The following is a 19,775-nucleotide window of genomic DNA, read 5'->3' as shown; positions in this document are numbered from 1 at the left end:
GACATTAAGAACTTCCTGTGAATGGTTCTTCTACTATCAATACTGGTCCAATTTGAAACGAACAATCTAACGTCCTGCAGTAAGAAGAGAGCATTGGGTAAGATGCTAGGGGTGGTTTTAATTGAAAACTTACAAGCTAATGATCCTCAAAATTATCCAGGAGGATATGTTGATACTCAATCACAAAAGTAGAAATCTGAAATTATGAGAAATTTATAAGGAACATATATATAACCTCGTCATAGTGCAGTTCAAGTCAAGAATATTAGTTGAAATTAGGAGCAATTAAACAAAATACATAAAGAAGCATCTTTACCATCTTCTTAATTCATCATACAACAGACTCAATATCTTCCCTTTACTGAGCTCAGCAGCATCACCATTCAGAATTGACAACTTTTTTGCCAAGGCTACAACTTCATCCTGGGTTGGCAAAATTAGAGCACCAAGACGACGTTGATCCTATAAAATTATGCACAGTTAAACATGGATATTTGCACATTTACATAATACGTGAAATCATTACAAAGGAGGAAAGCTCAAGTTTATGGGATATCTTAGAACCCATGTGGCAATAATAAAAGAAGTGAAAAACAAATCCTTTTATCATATATTTATTCAAATGTGTCAAACGTTGAAGAAAAAAAAGGAAAAAAAATTCAAAGAGTATATTCTTTAGTCACAAAATATAAGGAAATCAACTATTAGATATTTATCATTAAAATGGTAAGGCTGTAAATATGTGTTGGTAATTTGGTATTGGTTGTCAATTATGTGTTTTCCTTCAGGATTTAATGCTGACGGCTGACAGGACCATTGTGTGTGCGCTCTTGTGTAAAATCTAGGTTCTTTTAAGATTTGCCTAATCCAAGTATTCATTATGATGCTCCATATCCATGTCCAAAGCTCAATGTTACTGTTAAATGAATCTCATGAAAGGAATTGATAGAATGCAACCATAAAAATAGGTAGTAGTGATATTACCTTTATATAAAGTTCATGAACCTCTTCAAAGAAGCTTTTTATTCGATCCTCATTACGCAGATCATGAAGAAGCATCAATCTAGTGTGTATGGCGTGGTAGGTCAAAGAAAACAAAAGAATGCTGAAACTATATATTGCATTTTAGATAGTACAATTACACCTTTTAGAACTACAAAATACTCTTAATGTGGAGACTATCAAAAGAATATGAGTCATCTACGTAGTATAAAGAGACAATTTCGACAGAACTCTCTATTTGTTTAGTGTCTGTGTAAACATCAATACTTTCTTGTATTTGTGTGAGTGCATGCATTTGTTCATTTGGAGGATCTTTTACACAGTATGTATCATAATTAGCAACATCACTTCAGAACAAACTTGAATTCGACTGTCACTCTCATACATTCTGCAAGGATATAAGAATAAACATATACATAACCTAGACTCTTCATAAACTTCAGGAAATAATCTACAGGAACTATCAAGTGGGAAAATATAGATTTATTAGGATATGACCAGCAGTGACATAAACGGACACCACCAGATCATTGAACCTGTCAATTGCCTTCAAAACTATTTGAGGTCCACCAATATTCAGAAACTCTTTGGACATTAGAAGTATATCAAGCTTTATTTATTCTAGAGACATTTAATACTTACAGAAGAATGAGCACATTTCTAGTTATGTCCTGTCAATATTACAAGGCAAATAAACATTTTTATGTCAACAAAATCCAAGGAAAAAAAGTGAAACACTACAAGCAGAGAAGAATTGTGCAAGAAGTCAAAATAATAAATACATAAGGGAAAACAAAATGTGGACCCAACAGAAATGATAGTCTTAGGGAATCGGCTTTGATGAACAAGGTAAAGAGGAAAATGATCATTAGTGTGAGCAGGCTCTTCAACTCCTCATAACAACAGATAACATCAGTACAATATTGATAAGCACAAAACAGGTTCCTAGTTGCAACAGCAAGGCCATAAATGGCTTATGAAAATCAAAGGGATGAAGTTGCAAAATCTGTTAGCTCATTCAAAGCGCACTTAAGCACCACTGTAAGGAAAATAAGCAAAAATATACATTTGAATTTTTCATAACAAAATGACTAATTAAAATAATAGGAGTAAATGAAAAAAATTCTCAGACACTTGAGTGTAAACAGATTTTTTTCCACATAATGAAAGTAAATATAAAAGAAATTCCATGCAGACGATCAGTCAAGGAACAGAAAGTATACTTTAAATGCAGACCCCAGTTCAGCTTCATAAATAGGAATATCATTCTTACTGACAATGACAAAGCATGCAGTACTCACCATTAATTTTCTTAAAATAAATTGAAATATGGAGTTATAAGCAGTGGAATGCACAAAGGACATATACAAAAGATAGAGCAAGCATTTTCACATAGCTCTTCTGTTACAGTTATAAAGTTAAAGACTCATGAAGAAACATCATATGAGTCGCATCTTTGCGTTCAAGTATCACATAACATATTCTAGTATTAAATGAACTAATGGTAAGAAGCTTTAAAAGATATTTATAAATACTACACCAAAATGTAGCGAGAGTGCATATTAATCATTTTTCTTTTTTTTGTTTTTTAAGTTTTCCTTCTTTCGTGACAACTTTGGATGTGGTGCTGATGTAAGAGCGAGAATTAGGCAGGAAAAATCATATTACCAACTCGGTAAGTTTTATAATCAAACAGAAGCCATTGTGAATTTCAAACTCTCACTGAGATTCCAATTCAGAATTCAAAATAAAATTGTATACAGTTAGCCAAAAACGACTTATCCTTTGCTTTGGTATTTAAGTCAATGGATGGCCATTTATTGGTTTGAATTTCAAACCATCATGCATTTCCCAAATTTGTCTTAGTTTCATGTCCTGTGATTTTGTATCTCAAATGGATTATTATTAGATTTAGAATACCATTGCTAACAACAAAATATACTGCAAACCAAAACTCAACATTAAACATCGCGTGCAACATAAATATAAATGATACTAAATACTTGAAGAACAACACATTCCGTTAAGTCTCCTAACATACTAATACAAAGCTAATGCAAGTTTTTGAAGCAGTTACAAAAGTTAAGGATTTGGTTTCAGAGCAGTTACAAAGTTAAGGATTTGGTTTCAGAACTCGAAGATGCAACAACAAAGAAATTGACACTATTTTGTTTGCAATAAAAAGGCTATAAGTTCGCTACAAAAGTTGTCATAACCATTGTGTGCAATTTGCCTAGCGGTAACGGTAGCAATTGTGATACCAGGAGATAATCACTGCACGAATCAGAAACCAAGTGAGAAGTATATGTTATTTAAGGGGCATCCCACTGGATAGCTCATTCATCCACTGACAATAGACTCTGTTCACGTTATTGAAGAATTTTCCATGTGATATATGACCTCTATTATCTAAGTTTATTGACCTATTTCCAAATTTATATACACAAATCACTAATTAAGGACTTAGTGAAAGAGACTAGTACTATAGGGTAACCAGTTGATGAGAGTGAAATAACTCAAGATCAAATAACTCAGAGAAGAAAGATTATATCTTTTGCTTCTTGAAATGCAAGAGACTTGTGCCATTGGCCAAGTTGGTGTCAAGTTACAGAAAAATCGGAAAATAGTTATTTCACCTATAAATCTAATTTCCACAAGATGGGTTAAGAAATTAGGAATAAATCATGACATGGAAATGACAATGTAATTCACCAAAACTTATATCCACTTCCTTTGCCTATGTTGAACTGAGGTGAGTTCATGTCAGCCCCGATACTTTCCCGATACTTTAATTTGATCAACAATCTTTAATTTGATCATAAATTACATAAATTTCGTTAATTAGGAGCCTGCTACTCTGGAGGAATATTTGCACATTTGCATATATCTATGAACTTATTTGTAACTAGTTCCATTTTTTCCCATGATAAATTAGATGGCAATGTCATTTAACAAACTTGTATAAAAATTAATGTCTACCTCGTTGACTCAATCAAACTATGTAAGAAACTGGCTGATAATCTTCTTTATTGTTTATACTTAAAATCAGACTTGGTTCTTTAGGTGAGCTGTGAGCTGTTAAAAGTCTAAATGTGCACGAATACCCAATTACAGTGTCATATTCTCAACCGCGAACTTTAAACTCGTAGTAGGCATGGTTTTCATCAAGATATTATTCCTGCTAGGGGATACTCTCAATCTCTTTCATAAAAAAAAGTAATCGAATTTAACATAAAGTTGGTTATCGGATACAAATTATTAAGATGCTTTAGCTTCTCATAACATTTTGCTCTAAATTAAACTATAGGTTAATTAGCATGCTTTTCAAGCTCGCAATCTTTGATTCCGATTTTTCTTTGGTTAACTAAGTTTAACCTGGAAAAACCACCCAAGACCACCCGAAATCACGCAAAATCGCGGAGGAAGAGGAGGGTGTCGACAGCGTCATCGTAGGCGGCGGGGAGGCGGTGCTCGTGGGCGAGGCGGTAGGCGACGGAGGCTTTGGGGGGTTTTAGATGGAGAGGGGAGAATTGGAGAAACAAAGAGGCGGAGAAATGGAAAAAATAAGCGGGGAAATGAAAAAAAAAATGAGGGGAGGCTATGGAAATTCCGTCAAGTTTGAGTGTTCATTTTAAAAAAAAATAAAAAATGGTCTAGTTTGTCAATCTAGACTAAAATTTCCGTCTAGATTAATTCAAACTAGACGGAATAAACTAGACGGATTTTTCTGTCTAGTTTGCCTCAAACTAGATGGAAAAAAATTCTGTCTAGTTTGTTCCATCTAGTTTGTTCATTTTTCTACTAGTGGTTAGAATCAAGTTCGATACTGAAAAGAGCAAGACAATAAGTTAATAATATCCGATTCTGGAAAAATATCAAGAATGAAATCATGTTTGAGCAAAGGGGAGTGTCTGTATCATTCTAAAAAATCCACAAGAATAAATGAAACTCAATTTGGAGACTTATAGTTGTAGATATTAATGTTTTAGTTAAATAACGTTGAAACAGTTAACAACAAGTTTGAGACATATACCGAGACAAAAACTTACAAGCCATAACTTCTAAATCGGTTGTCAAAATCGCTATTATAGTAGCTTTTCAAAAATCTCTCAATTTGATCTGTAGATCATCGATCGTACTATCAATTATAGATGGCGCAAGCGTCCATAAACATTCAAATCATTGATTGGTGATGAACTAACCATCGATGGTTAAATTCAACCATCGATGTTAAATGGCTGATTTTAGATTTCTGATTTATTTTTAGAAGTAACCGTTCATTGTTAGTAGTATGTGGGCTCTTTCCTCACGTTTTTCAGCAGAGGTTCCTAACCTAATTGAGAGAGAAAAAGAAAGAGGGGGGAGAGAGAAAAGGAAAGAGGGGAGGGGGGGTTCAACTTAGAAGAAAGGATCTTGCTCAGGCTTTTGAAAAAGTATCCTAGACGTTGTTTTCATCATTCGACTGTCAACCTTCAAGGAGTGTTGCCCTTGAACTTCATCACTGTTCTTCATTGAACTTTGCTTATATCCTTCGAAGAATGGTTTGCACAATCAAAGGGCTATAAGATCTTTATGTATTGCATCTAGTTAATATTTAATATTTTGTATTAAAATTATTTTTTATGACATACTCAAGACAGGGTGAATTGAGGGTTTAAGGCTCACTCAAACCATATTTGAATTGAAGACTTATTCACTAGCTGGGCCTAGAGTTACTCCTGTATGAAAAGCTTAGGTTAGATGACTAGTTTGGGAGAAACTAGGTTTCGATCTTGTAAGCCACCTGAACCGACTGTGTGATTCAAAGAACTTTCACATAGTGAGGAAGCCCCATTTCGAGAAGAAAGAGTGAATATAGAACTGTTTATCCAAACCAGTAAAAAATCTTGTATATTCGGATTGTGATTATTTTTGTAATTATTGCATTGCATATTATTTTATTTACAATGCATATTCTATTATATCTTGAAAAATAGTAGGCAATCCTCGTCACTCCCATCTATACTTGCATCTCAAATCCAACACACCGCACCTTAATGTTGTCAAAATTAATGTGGATGTTAGATGTATGCTTGATTGCTTTGCCATGGTGATCATTGCTCATGATTATTTGAGACATAATATTCTTGTTAAATATTGTATGTACATAGACCTATATAGTCCCATGTCGGGTAGGATAGTACAACAAACTCTATTTATATTGTATATATGGATTACCATATCAATGAAGAAAGATATCTTTTTTCTCTAATTACTCTACATTTATCACGGTATCAGAGCCATCCAACTAACTCTACCCTCAAAATATGAGCCCTATAATCCCAAAACCCTAATAGTGTGGCCCCCCACGTAAATCACGCACCCTTCTCGTGATCACAAAATCTAGCAATCATGAGATTTTTGTGACCGGTTCTTGTGAATCGATCACTATTTCTTTCGCATAGTAAACTCTAGTCGTCGACATAGGTTTCCACCTCCGAAGTCTCGACCAATCTTTCTCACCATCACTTGATGCTTCGGTCGACCATGCCCAGTAGATCTGTACCAAGGCTCGACCCCACTCGAGCTAGATCTGCATCGGCTTGGCCATGGCGACGACTCGTCCACATGATCGCACCACCGCTCATCCACAATGCGATGCTGCTAGCCTAAGTTGACATCGTTTGAACATTAACGCAGAATTGTACCACCGCTCAATGTTCCACTCAACATCGCTCAACCACACTTGCTAGATCCTCACCACCGCTTGACCACATTTGCGCTAGAATCACATATGCTAGACCATAATATGCCCATCATCAACCCTAGTCGATGACTCATCCACACGACTGCACTACCACTCGACAACACGCACCAATCCTACACCAATGTTCAACCACCTTAGCCAAAACCACACCATCACTTAACAACTTGAGCCAAATCATCTCAGATCTAATTTGGCTTGACTACTTCATCCAAACTCAGGTATGTTGGGTGTAAAAATTAATTTCCCGTTTGAGGGGTCGTTTGTATTTATAAGAATGGCTTATTACAAACTAATGATCAATGTTTACAACAGAGAAGAAGGGAATGATCATTCTTGTTTAACGTGGGTTCTTCGGTAGCAGTAGGATGCCTCCCTTGGTGCTCGTGCCGAGTTTGCTTCCCTTGGACGATCCGATCGAAGTTGCGGTTAGAGTTCGAATGCCCGAGCTTGATGAGTATCAAGGCCGAATGCACCAAGAAGGCTATAATGCAAGAGTTTGCAGAGCTAATGAGCCAAGAGTCTCCAAATCTGAGAGTTCAGATTGAGACTTTAAAAATGCCAAGGGGGTTGTCCCAAGGAAGGTCCAGCCAGCCACTTAAAATCTTAAGTTCTAAAGAAGGCCAAGACCAAGCCAGCCCCTCAAAAGGTCCAAGTTCTCAAGAAGACCCAAGACCTCTTCTTATGTAGCCACAAGACCAAGCCAGCCCCTCAAAAGGTCCAAGTTCTCAAGAAGACCCAAGACCTCTTCTTATGTAGCCAAGTATGGCTATTTATAGAAAAGGAGAGCCATGGTTAATCCCTTGATTTGTGGGATATGGCCATGTCTTGGTAAGGAGCACCATGTTTCCCCCTTAATTTGTGGGATGTGACCACTGATGGGATAAGGAGTACCATATTCTCTCCCTTGAAACATGAGATGTGACCACTAATGTGTCCGTTCCCATACCTCAAGTGGACGGCTGACAAGCTAGGTGAGCTGGCGATCCATGTGGGCGAGCTAGCGACCTTGCAGGCGGGCTAGCGACCCTGTAAGCAGGCTGGAGACCCTACAGGCGGGCTCGCGACCCTGCATGTGGGCTGGCAACCCTGCAGGCAGGCTGCTGGCGACCCTCGCAGAGGGCTGAGCGCCTGCAGGCGAGACTCTGGCAGATTGTGGCTGGAGACTCCTACAAGAGAAACCAAGGGTCTGCAGTGTGAGCTTGGTGCTGAATGAGGCGAGCTTAGCCTTTCAGGCCGAGCTTCACAGCTATAGGCGAGCTCTGGCACGGGCGAGTTGTACAGGCGAGCTTGCCGCTTCGTGCAAGCCTGGATCATACAAACGAGATTCAAACTGGTCAGTCAAGAATTTCGCCGTGCGAGGCTATGCAGCGCAAGCTTTTCCTTTGAACGAGGCCTGGATATTGGCAGTGGCTGAGCTCAAGCTGGTTCAGCAAGCTTTTGCCTTCGAGCAAGCCTAGATCATGCAGGCAAGCTTCAAGCTGTCAGGCGAGCTCTGCAGGCGAGACTGTGCAGGCGAGCTTGCCTTCGGGTGAGCCTGGATCATGCAGGCTAGCTTCAACCTGTCAGGCGAGCTTGCCTTCAGGTGAGCCTGGATCAAGCAGGTAAGCTTCAAGCTGACAGGCGAGGCTGTGCGGGCGAGCTTGCCTTCGAGCGAGCCTGGATCATGCTGGCGAGCTTCAAGCTGTCAGGCGAGCTTGCCTTCAGGCGAGCCTCGATCATGCAGAAGAGCTTCAAGCTGTTAGGCGAGCTCTGCATGCGAGGCTGTGCAGGCGAGCTTGACTTATGCAGGCGAGCTCCAGAACATTCCACGAAGAACAGGTCATAACTTTCAAACCGTAAGTCAGAATTTGACGGATTATATATGAAAATCGACTATCTCGACGAGATGGAGCCAACCAAACCAACCCTAGAGGTTTGGTTTGCTCCCATCCATTTTGCCAAATTCCTTCTGGTTTGAGAGATATCAGTGTTTTCCCCTTTTTTGCTATTTCGGACGAGGTTTTAGCAGTCTTGTTCTAAACTTCTCTGATAGGGATTAAATGTAATTTTTTTTTGCCTACAAGGTATCACCAATTCCTCCAATCTATCAAACCTTATCTCACCAACATGACAATGCTGGAAATGCACTTTCACCAATAATCCATCAAAGTTGAACTTGACAGCGACCACTATCACCTTTGGTCCTACTCCCTACACATTATCCTGTGTATCCATAGCCTCTGGGATCATATTGATGGCACCACTAATTCCCCAAATCAACCATCCACTACTAGAGATTCTATCAAGGATGCCATTGCCCTCTCCTCATATGAGTCTGTGCAAATGACTTGGACCCTTGCTGAAGGTCGAGCCATAGTGGCAATAGTCTAATCCATCTCTTCTTCCAACTGACTTCAAATCACATGGTTTGAATCTGCTATATCCCTCTGTAAGTACCTAAAGTGGTTCTGAACCAAGTAGGATGATGCTTGGTAGTTCCAACTACATCAAGAGATCTCTTCTGCTACACGGGGTTATCGGTCAATCACCAACTTCTACACCTATATCTCTGACCTCTGGGAAAAACTTGTGACCCTCGAAACAGCCCTATCAGACCTAGACTCTAGGACCATCTACCTCAATAGTAGAGAGCAACAATATCTCTTCTAGTTCCTAATTAAAATCCAACTAGAGTTTGAATCCTTTCATAGCCAATTCATTCATTGGTCACCTCGACCCACTCTAGAGAGAGCTGTCATAGAGCTATAGGCTAAGGAGATGCGTCTTCAGCTAATGACTCTTCCCATCAGTTTGAGCTCCGTACACGCCGCCTCTCGACCACCACCTCACTGTTGTCCTCCTCATTGTCTACATCCGCGCCTGCTAGACCACAACACTCCTGTACTCAAACCTCTCATAGACTAGGGTATGACTTTTAAAAGCTTTTAGGACACTCCATGTATAAGTGTCATGCACATCTAGCTACAGAATCCCCAAGTGCACCACTAACTACTTAACCCCATGTAGCCATCACCGAGATCCCATCCACATCTATAACACCATCTTACACTGATCTACTACTGGCACTACATCCATCAGCAAAATCACCTACTACAGGTCTGAACTCATACTTTTAAAGGGAGTATGATTTTTGAGATGAATAGTGTGGATATCTAAATTCATGACTATCCATAATCCACCTTAAATCATTTACCATTTGAACCATATTTTATGACGACAATCCTCCTTAAAATTTTAGTTCTGATTTGTTTTTTTTTTTGTACCTTGATTTGATTAATTAAATTTTGTATAATATATAGATTTTTTTCTATATATGTTTGTGGGAAAATATTAATTGTTTGAAACTCTTACATAGGCCAAAGGCCTATGATGTATATTTATAGATAGTCAATGTGAATAGGTTGAGTACCCAAGAGTCACCCCCACTTAATGGGGTGTTATACCATCATAATGGGGTGTGAATGGAGGGATAATGAGGGGGAGGCCAAAGGCCTCCCTTATCTCATAATACTCCCCCTTATCCATCCATTACCTTGGGTTTAGCTTATGAACACTTCAGAGTTCATAAAGCTAATGGGGTGGATACTTCTGGATCCAGAGTAAACTTGTTTGCCTCGTTAAAACCTTAGCTGTGGAAAACCCAGTGGGAAAAAACCATCAGCCTAAGGAAAAAGAGTACAACCCATAGGTTACTCCCCCTGAACCATACAAGCTTCAGGCTTGTAGGTCTTTCAGATGTCTCATCCCTATTCCTTTTACAAGTTTTACAAAAGTACATCTAGGCAGAGTCTTAGTGAACAAGTCAGCTAAATTATTACATGATTGGATCTGCTGTACTTTAACTTGCTCCTCCTCTTGAAGATCGTGCGTCCAGAAAAACTTGGGAGATATGTGCTTCGTCTTGTCACCCTTGATGAAGCCAGACTGAAGTTGACCAACGCATGCTGCATTGTCTTCAAATATGGTAGTTGGCTCAAGGTCACCAGTCTTCAGGCCGGTAGACACTAAGATGTGCTGAATGACAGAACGAAGCCAAACACATTCTTTGCTGGTTTCATGGATCGCGAGGAGTTCGGAATGGTTGGATGAGATTGCTACAGTGGTTTGCTTGACAGACCTCCAGGAGATGGCCGTACCACCGAATGTAAACACAAATCCAGTTTGTGATTTCTCGGTGTGGGGATCAGACCTGTAACCTGCATCTGAATAACCAATTAAGGTGGGAGACCCACCCTTCGGGAAATATAATCCCAGGTCTATAGACCCTTGGAGGTAGCGCAGAAGATGCTTAACTCCATTCCAGTGGCGCTTTGTGGGCGCTGCACTGTATCTGGCTAGTAGGTTAACTGAAAACGCTATATCGGGACGCGTACAGTTAGCCAGATATAATAGTGCTCCAATGGCACTGAGGTAAGGTACTTCAGGACCTAGCATTTCCTCCCCCTCTTCCAGCGGACGGAAGGGGTCGTTCTTTACATCCAATGATCGAACAACCATTGGTGTACTAAGAGGATGACATTTATCCATTCGGAAATTTTTAAGTAATTTCCGTGTATATGTGGATTGGTGTAACAGGATACCACCCTTAAGGTGTTCGATCTGTAAGCCAAGACAATACTTTGTTTTGCCTAGGTCTTTCATTTCAAAAGTATTCTTAAGGCTTTCAGATATCCCAGCGATCTCTGCAGGAGATCCAATGAGATTTAAGTCGTCGACATAGACGGCGACTATAATGAATCTTGTTCCCGATCTTTTTATAAAGATACACGGGCAGACTTTATCATTTGTGAATCCTTGCGTAGCAAGGAACTCACTTAGTCTGTTATACCACATTTTCCCCGATTGCTTAAGACCATATAATGATCTTTGAAGCCTAACAGAATAGACGTCCCGAGGTCTATCTGCTATCTCTGGTGGAATTTTATATCCTTCAGGGAGTTTCATATAGATATCTTTATCTATATTGCCATATAGATATGCAGTCACAACGTCCATGAGCTGCATTTCTAGGCCTTCCAGAGATGAGAGGCTTATTAGGAATCGGAAGGTATTCCCATCCATAACCGGAGAATATGTTTTTTCATAGTCTATTCCCGGTCTTTGGGAAAAACCTTGTGCTACAAGCCGTGCTTTGTAGCGCACAACCTCGTTGTGTTCATTTCTTTTTCTGATGAAGACCCACTTATATCCCACAGGTTTTACACCTTTAGGTGTTTGGACTACTGGTCCAAAGACTTCGCGTTTCAAGAGTGAGTCCAGCTCTACTCCTATTGCCTCGTTCCACTTTGGCCAATCGTCTCTGCGTTTACATTCCGCTAGAGACCGTGGTTCGATGTCATCGTCGTATTCAGTGACGTGAACGGCAATATCGAACGCAAAGTCGTCGTCGACGACTGTGCTTTTTCTGTCCAGTACCTCCTCAGTATGTACAAAATTTAATGATGTTTCTCCTGTGTTGGGTTCATTTTTATTTCTCCGGGATTTTTTCTTTTACGAGGGACTTTGTCCTTCGAACCTGGTGGGCGTCCTCTTTTCAATTGAGGTACAGCCGTTTCTGCTGCCGGCGGATTGCATCCATCTTTGGGGATGTCAATCCTAGCTGGCGTGTTGACAGCAGGGACGTGTGATCTGACAATCTTCTGGTTATCAGTGAATTTATCCGGAAGTAAATGTACTGTATTCTGAAGATGAAGAATCTTCAGGATCTCATCTTCACATTGACTAGTACGCGGATCATAATGAGACAAAGTCTTGGTGTTCCAAGAAATGGTCTTAGAAGCGTCAGGCTTCCTGGACTGTGTGCCAAGTTTAGGAAATGAATCCTCAACAAATTCACAATCTTCAAGACGTTCTTTAAATGCGTCACCCGTCTGGGGTTCAAGGTATCTTATTATAGAGGGCGAATCAAACCCTATATAGATACCCAAACGACGCTGTGGACCCATTTTGGTCCTTTGTGGAGGAGCAATGGGGACGTAAACTGCACAACCAAACACTCTCAAATGTGAGATATTCGGAGGTGCACCATAAGCAAGCTGCATTGGTGACAAAATATGGCCACCAGAGGGCCGTATTCTGATAAGTGATGCTGCATGCAATATTGCATGACCCCAAGCCTTAACAGGTAACTGTGATTGCATCAACAATGGACGAGCAATCCATTGCAATCTCTTAATTAGAGATTTTGCTAACCCGTTCTGGGTGTGAACATGTGCTACAGGATGTTCAACTTCGATGCCAGTTGCTAGGCAATAGTCTTGAAAGACTTGTGAAGTGAATTCTCCCGCATTATCAAGACGTAATTTCTTGATTTGATTATCGGGGAAATGAGCCCGCAACTTAATAATTTGTGCCAATAGCTTTGAAAAAGCTAAGTTGCGGGTGGACAAAAGGCACACGTAAGACCACTTGGTTGATGCATCTATAAGTACCATAAAGTACCTAAATGGTCCACTTGCGGGGTGAATAGGCCCACAAATATCGCCATGTATTCTCTCCAAGAAGCTAGGAGACTCTAATCCCACTTTCAGAAGGGAAGATCTCGTGATCAGTTTACCTTGAAAACAAGATAGACATGAGTAATCACTCTTCTGAAGAATCTTCAGGTTCTTCAGGTTGTGTCCACTTGATTGGCTCATGATGCGGTGCATCATTGCTGATCCTGGGTGACCCAGTCTGTTATGCCAAAGTTTAAATTTCGGCAAAGAATGGCACTTCTGGTGCATAATCATGTTAGCTTCTACTGGTTGAATATATGTATGATAGAGACCCGACGGGAGTCCCTTGAATCGTTCTAAGATAGTTTTTGAACCATCTTTTTGACGAGTTACATACAAATACTCATCCTCATTTATTTCATTGGTTTCTAAGTGATATCCGTTTAAACGAATATCCTTGAAACTTATGAGGTTTCTATTAGATTTCGGAGAGAATAATGCATCTTTTATTATTAGTCTCGTTTTATTTGGGAGCAATATCATTGCTTCACCAAATCCTTCTATTATGTTAGATAGTCCCGAAATCGTAATTACGGGATCGTCATAATCATATAAGCTATTGAAATAGCTTCTTTCGCGAAGGATTGTGTGCGTCGAGGCACTGTCCACAAGGCACTCACACTTCATCTATAACATGAATGCAATATTTTAATCTAAAGAAAATAACTATCTTTATTGAAAAGTAAATTGCATTACATGGAAAGTAAAGAACTAAAGATGAAAGTACTATGAGAATTTAAATGCATATAAAGATAACATGGATCTAGTCGAGAAGATCATCCATTTCGAAGTATCAGCAGTGAACTGAGTAGACGGCTGCTTTTCCACCAGATTTGTTTCAACATGAGACTTCTGGCTCGCTAGATACAGATCTTGGAGGTAATACTAAGCAAAACCAAATAATATTCATGGTAATAGGAAGTGCTATCAGCGTAAATGTGCAAATTTAACACAATATATGAATTTTTACAAACTAGCAGAAGCCGCAGAACTTCTCGCCAGTTTCATCAACATGAGCACATAAATTTATTATTTTTGATTAGCAATTAACTAATAGTATTAATTACTAGTTATGCCAACAAATAATGAAAGCAATTAGATTAGATGAACAACAATAAAATTGCTTAATAAACTGAAAAATTCCCGAGTGAACAGTAACCCTCGGTGAACAGTATTTTTTTTTTTGGTTAATTTTCCAGTTGTCATATATTATTCTACAGATTATAGTAATTACCTCTAGATCAAAGATCTAGGGACGATCGATACTAAAGATCCGTAGAACGCTGCCTCCTTGCGATGATCCGTCGAACGCTCCCGCTGCAACGAACCAGATCTCAATGCGCAAAAGAGGAAGGAAATATATTTTTTATGGCTCAGGGATTCAAGAACACTTCGTGCTGATAACGTGTTTGAAACTCTTACATAGGCCAAAGGCCTATGATGTATATTTATAGATAGGGGGTGTTTGTTTTGCTTTTTTTTTGGGATATGATAGTTTTGGGATGTAAAAAGTGCTTTTTTGTGGTTTTAAAAATCCATAACTTTGTTTGTTTCACTTTTTTTTGGGATATTGAATCCCTAAATTATAAAACAATAATATTTTATTAGGATTTGTGAAATCCTCTCTCTTGTTTCCATCTTTTTTTTGGGATATAAGGTTTTAGAAATCGATAACTTTGTTTGTTTCAAAACCAATTTTGGGATATCATATATATATATATATTTTTTTTTTTTTTATGGCTCAGGGATTCAAGAACACTTCGTGCTGATAACGTGTTTGAAACTCTTACATAGGCCAAAGGCCTATGATGTATATTTATAGATAGTCAATGTGAATAGGTTGAGTACCCAAGAGTCACCCCCACTTAATGGGGTGTTATACCATCATAATGGGGTGTGAATGGAGGGATAATGAGGGGGAGGCCAAAAGCCTCCCTCATCTCATAATATTAATTAAAATATTCTAGAAACAACAAAGTGATAAAAATAAATATTGAATTGTACGGGCTTTATCTATATTATGGTCAAATATGGATAGAATGGTCTAGAAATAGTAATGGGAGAAAATCTCTTTTGCTGTGAAAAAAATAAATATTCAATTGTACAGGCTTTATCTACATATGGTAAAATATGGATAGAATGGTCTAGAAAGAATAAAAGGAGAAAATCTCTTTTGCTCGTTTACCCTTTTTACCATAGTAGTAAAAAGGACATGTCCACCACTCATCTATTTTTGAATTGCCCTCAGTTGGATCATTATATATACTAGCATTATTGCATGTCCGAATGCACATGCAACAAATACTAAAACCTACATATTCTGATTTTTATATAAAAGGGTCGCTTTGATATCCTAAAGTATCCTCAATTATTGTGCGATTTTGTTTGTAATGTCTATTAATTTGATACAACATTTTAGTTATCTTATTAAAAAATTTCCGTGATATATATTTCAATTAGAGTGACGACATAACTTTCCTAGATAATGTGATTTAGAACGGTTTTTTTATAATTTATCTTCTGAATATTCTAATTAGTTATTTTAATGCTAAGTATTTAGATATGGACATTCGATAATATTTACCACAACACATCTTAAAATACTAAGTGTTTGCTTTATTATACTTAATCTTATCTTTTTTTGGAAAAGAAGTTTAGTAGTTTTATAGTTATACCAGTTGGATATATAAAGTTTCTTTTAATAGAATAGATTAGGATGGTTTTCTTAAATATATTAATAGAATACATTTTTATAGTTTCCTATTTGTATATTTAGAATATTAGAATTTATCCTAATAATCAAAATCTTAATTATAAAAAATTAATAGACTATTTGTATATTTAGAATATTAGAATTTATCCTAATAATCAAAATCTTAATTATAAAAAATTAATAGAGAGGATGTATTCATAATTCTACTTAGTTTTTATTTATGTATACAATGTATTGCAAACGTGCAAATATACCCAAGAGGAAAATAAAACATGAATGAATCGGTGCAAATAACATTCCATGAAGGGTATAAAATAAAAAGGATATACTTTATAGCCTTTACTCTCTAACTCTTTATCGTCGCGTTCCAAAGAGGATCCTTCCAATTCTTTTTATAAAACCTAAATGGAATTTATTGTTTTACCCGTTAATCTTTTGTTGAAGTGGACAATGGTCATCCTCCAAACTTTTGGGTACCCATTGTTGGTTTTTAATAACATAGTGTGTATATGCGGGTGTATGGAAAAGAGAATGTATATATATATACTAGTATTTAGACCCGTGCAAAGCATGGTTTCTAAAAGATTTTCTGTAAATACTGAATATGTTATCAAAATAAAGCATTCTGCTTTAGTTATAAAGTCTTTCAGAAAGCTTGGAGGCTCTTTAAAAAGAGGAAACTTCACTACTCATTTGTTACAACATATAGAAAAAGAAGGTATCTTTGGATTCCCTCGAAGAGAGAGCCTCACCTACTTTTAAAAATAGGCTCCATCTTCGAGGCGTGATGTAGGGGGGTGATTTGGCCACATCACTACCAAGTTCAATGAAAGAACTTGGTACCAAGTTTCTCCATATTTCTCATATATATCATACTCCCTTTAAAAATACGAGTTGGGGGAAATCTTTTTATTGTCAATATTACCCTTAACTTTTTAAAAATATTATATTGTTATCTTATTTTATTCTAATTTTTCTATATTCTTTGAATTTATAATTAAATAATTTATCCTATCCATAATGAGACTTAACATGTTATTGGATAAATGTGATATGTTTGATATAATTCAAATCTTTAACTTATTTTAGTTTGCAGAGAAATCTAAAAAATATATGCTAGCCAACACCTAAAAGTTTTTGGACCTTTTAAAAAATACCCTCTAAGTTTTAAAATTGCAAAAATACCTCCTATAAATTCAAATTTTTTTAAAAATTATAAATTTTACTTATTTTAATTCAGTGAGAAATCTGAAAAATATATGCTAGCTAAAAATAAAAGTTTTTGACAATAGAGAAAATATCTTGTAAGTTTTGAAAAATGCAAAAACAATCCAAAAATTCAAAATTTATAAAAAAACACATTGAAAATTTCAAACCTATAAACACACTAAAAACCTACAAATAACACAAACAACCCCCAAATTTTTATGGAATTTACAATAAACACTCTAAACTTTTTACAAATTGCAAGATAAAACCCTCAAGATTATAAAATTTATAAAAATCATAATAATTTCCAACCTAACAGTACACTAGAAATATATGAGTTACAAATATCTCCTACATAATTTATAATTTATAGAAAACACCCTTAAAGATTCAAAATCATCTTTAAAATCATCTTTAAAATACACGGGACTAATAGTCCCGTATAATTAGAGAACATTAATTACAAAAGTAATTAAAGTCAGAAAATCCACGGCACTACCACTCTTGCGTATTTTACAGTCAGAACCAGAAAATACATGAGACTACTGTATATGTCCTATATACAATATAATTGCTCCAGGTAAGTGAGTTATAATAGAATTTTCCATTCACATTGTTTGGGGTAAGATTTGATAGAGACCTTGCATCAAAGAGATTTTTTATATTTAAAGTATATGACAAAATATATCTTAATCTCCCTGCTCTAATTTTACAAGAAAATAATTCTTCATACTTTCAGTTTTACTTTTATGGTACGAAGAATGAACTATAAAATTGAATGTGAATATTAGATAACGTAAATATGAGTGAAACCACAACTAAAAGTTAACGTGAATATGAGTCAAATGACAACTAAAAGTTTAATGGACATATTACAAATAAATTCATATAAATTTTTTTTTTGTGAATTGAATGATCACCCATCTGTTGGACCCTAGAGGGGGGGTGATTAGGGTCAAGAGGCTCTAATTATGCAATAAAAATAAAGACAAGCAAACCACAGAAATCTAATGCAATCAAAGTAAGAGAGATAGGGTTAGGAATCGTTATCCTTGACGCGCGATGTGTTAACGAGGTTCGGTCCGCTGACCTACGTCCCCGCTCCCCACTCTCGAGGAGAAATCCACTACACACCCGGTTTGGACACGATCTCACACTACACAGTTGATCTCAACAGATCACACTCCCTCACAGTTGATCTACACAAGATCACACTCACACAGCAGTAGAAATGATGCAATACTCTCTCTTTACACAGCCCCTATGGCAAAGAGAAAGATTACTGAAGCTGGGAAGTGAACACACACAAAACACAGAGAAAAACCACAGAGAACAGGGTTTGAAAATTTTTCTCAGAAGACAGCGTCTCTCTGGTTTTTCAGCAGAAGTTAGGGCAACTGGGAAGATGAAGGAGAATAGGTTTAAATAGAAGAGATTAATCATTTTAAAATCACAACCCAATCTTCCCTATTAAGAAAATAATCTCCTTTTCAGACCATTGCCACAGACTGTGCCAAACACGGTTAAGTAAAAGCACAGCAAACGAGGCAATCGGCCGTTTGAAAAAAAGTCATGGCAGACCGAAGAAAACTTTCGGTTGACCGAAGGGATTTTTGGTCGACCGAAAAAATAATTCGGTCGACCGACCGAAAATCCGGTCGACCGCAAGCAGGTCTGAAAACAAAGAAAACAAACAGAGACTTCATCGGTCGACCGGCGCGGTCGACCGATAGAAAAATCGAGATTTCGGTCGACCGGGCCGGTCGACCGACAAACTCTCTGGAGTCCAGTAACGAATGATCATATGTGCGGTCGACCGGTCCGGTCGACCGCATTCTGATACATTGCAGAAACTGATTTTTTGACTTAACTAAAATATTTGTAAAATATTTATTTGATCTCTGAAAATTATGAAACTTTGTAAAATGTTTTTAATACTAAAAACAAACTGTTTAGAAAATGAATTTTGCAGATAGGTCCTCATACTTGTGAAAAATAGTATTTTGTGAAAAACGCTTAAAAACATAAGTATGAAAACGTGTGTGTGATTCCCAATAGCTTCAAGTGAAATCAGTAACTCTTTGCCTACATTCTAGCACTAGAGAGAAAATAAAAACTAGCTAATATCCTCACATAGAATTCAGTTCTTGAGTCTTTATAGCTTTAGGTTTGATGAAGCTTCTTTATGAATTTGTTGTTCTTGAATTAACATTGCTTCATCATTATGCCTCCTCCTCCTTTAGATATCATCGTTGTAGCGTATATTCCATCCAATCCTCCATTAATGGCACTAACGAGCTTGATAAATGAATTTACTACATTTGCACTCAATAAGCCATTAGTACCGATAATGGTGGTTGTAAAACATCATCAAAACATAAGGGCTAACAATCTCCCCCTTTTTGATGATGACAACCAACCATTATATAAGAGCAAAAATAAAAATAGCTTATAGATAGGTGCTCCCCCTATCTATGAGCTCCCCCTAAATATATGCAACAAATGAGGAGATTTCTCTCCCCCTTTGTCACCATCAAAAAATGGGGTAAAGAAAGATGCAAAATGCAACTAAACAAGCAAGCAATGTAGAACTTTCACATAGTGCATA

At 37.4% G+C, this 19,775-nt stretch overlaps 1 protein-coding gene across 1 annotated transcript in view; it reads right to left on the bottom strand.

The window, feature by feature from the left end:
- LOC109844412 (probable acyl-activating enzyme 16, chloroplastic) overlaps positions 1–4,497 on the bottom strand; it is a 4,889-nt gene extending 392 nt beyond the window's left edge. The window contains exons 1-4 of the mRNA XM_020413421.1: positions 1,498–4,497; positions 985–1,070; positions 317–462; positions 16–74 (exon numbers count right to left, since the gene is read on the bottom strand). Coding sequence (XP_020269010.1) covers positions 16–74; positions 317–462; positions 985–1,070; positions 1,498–1,597 — 391 coding nt within the window. The 5' untranslated portion in view covers positions 1,598–4,497. The remainder of the gene's footprint in view (positions 1–15; positions 75–316; positions 463–984; positions 1,071–1,497) is intronic.

Source organism: Asparagus officinalis, chromosome 6, assembly GCF_001876935.1.
Source record: "Asparagus officinalis chromosome 6, Aspof.V1, whole genome shotgun sequence".
NCBI lineage: Eukaryota > Viridiplantae > Streptophyta > Magnoliopsida > Asparagales > Asparagaceae > Asparagus > Asparagus officinalis.
This window is presented reverse-complemented; position numbering and strand designations above follow the sequence as displayed.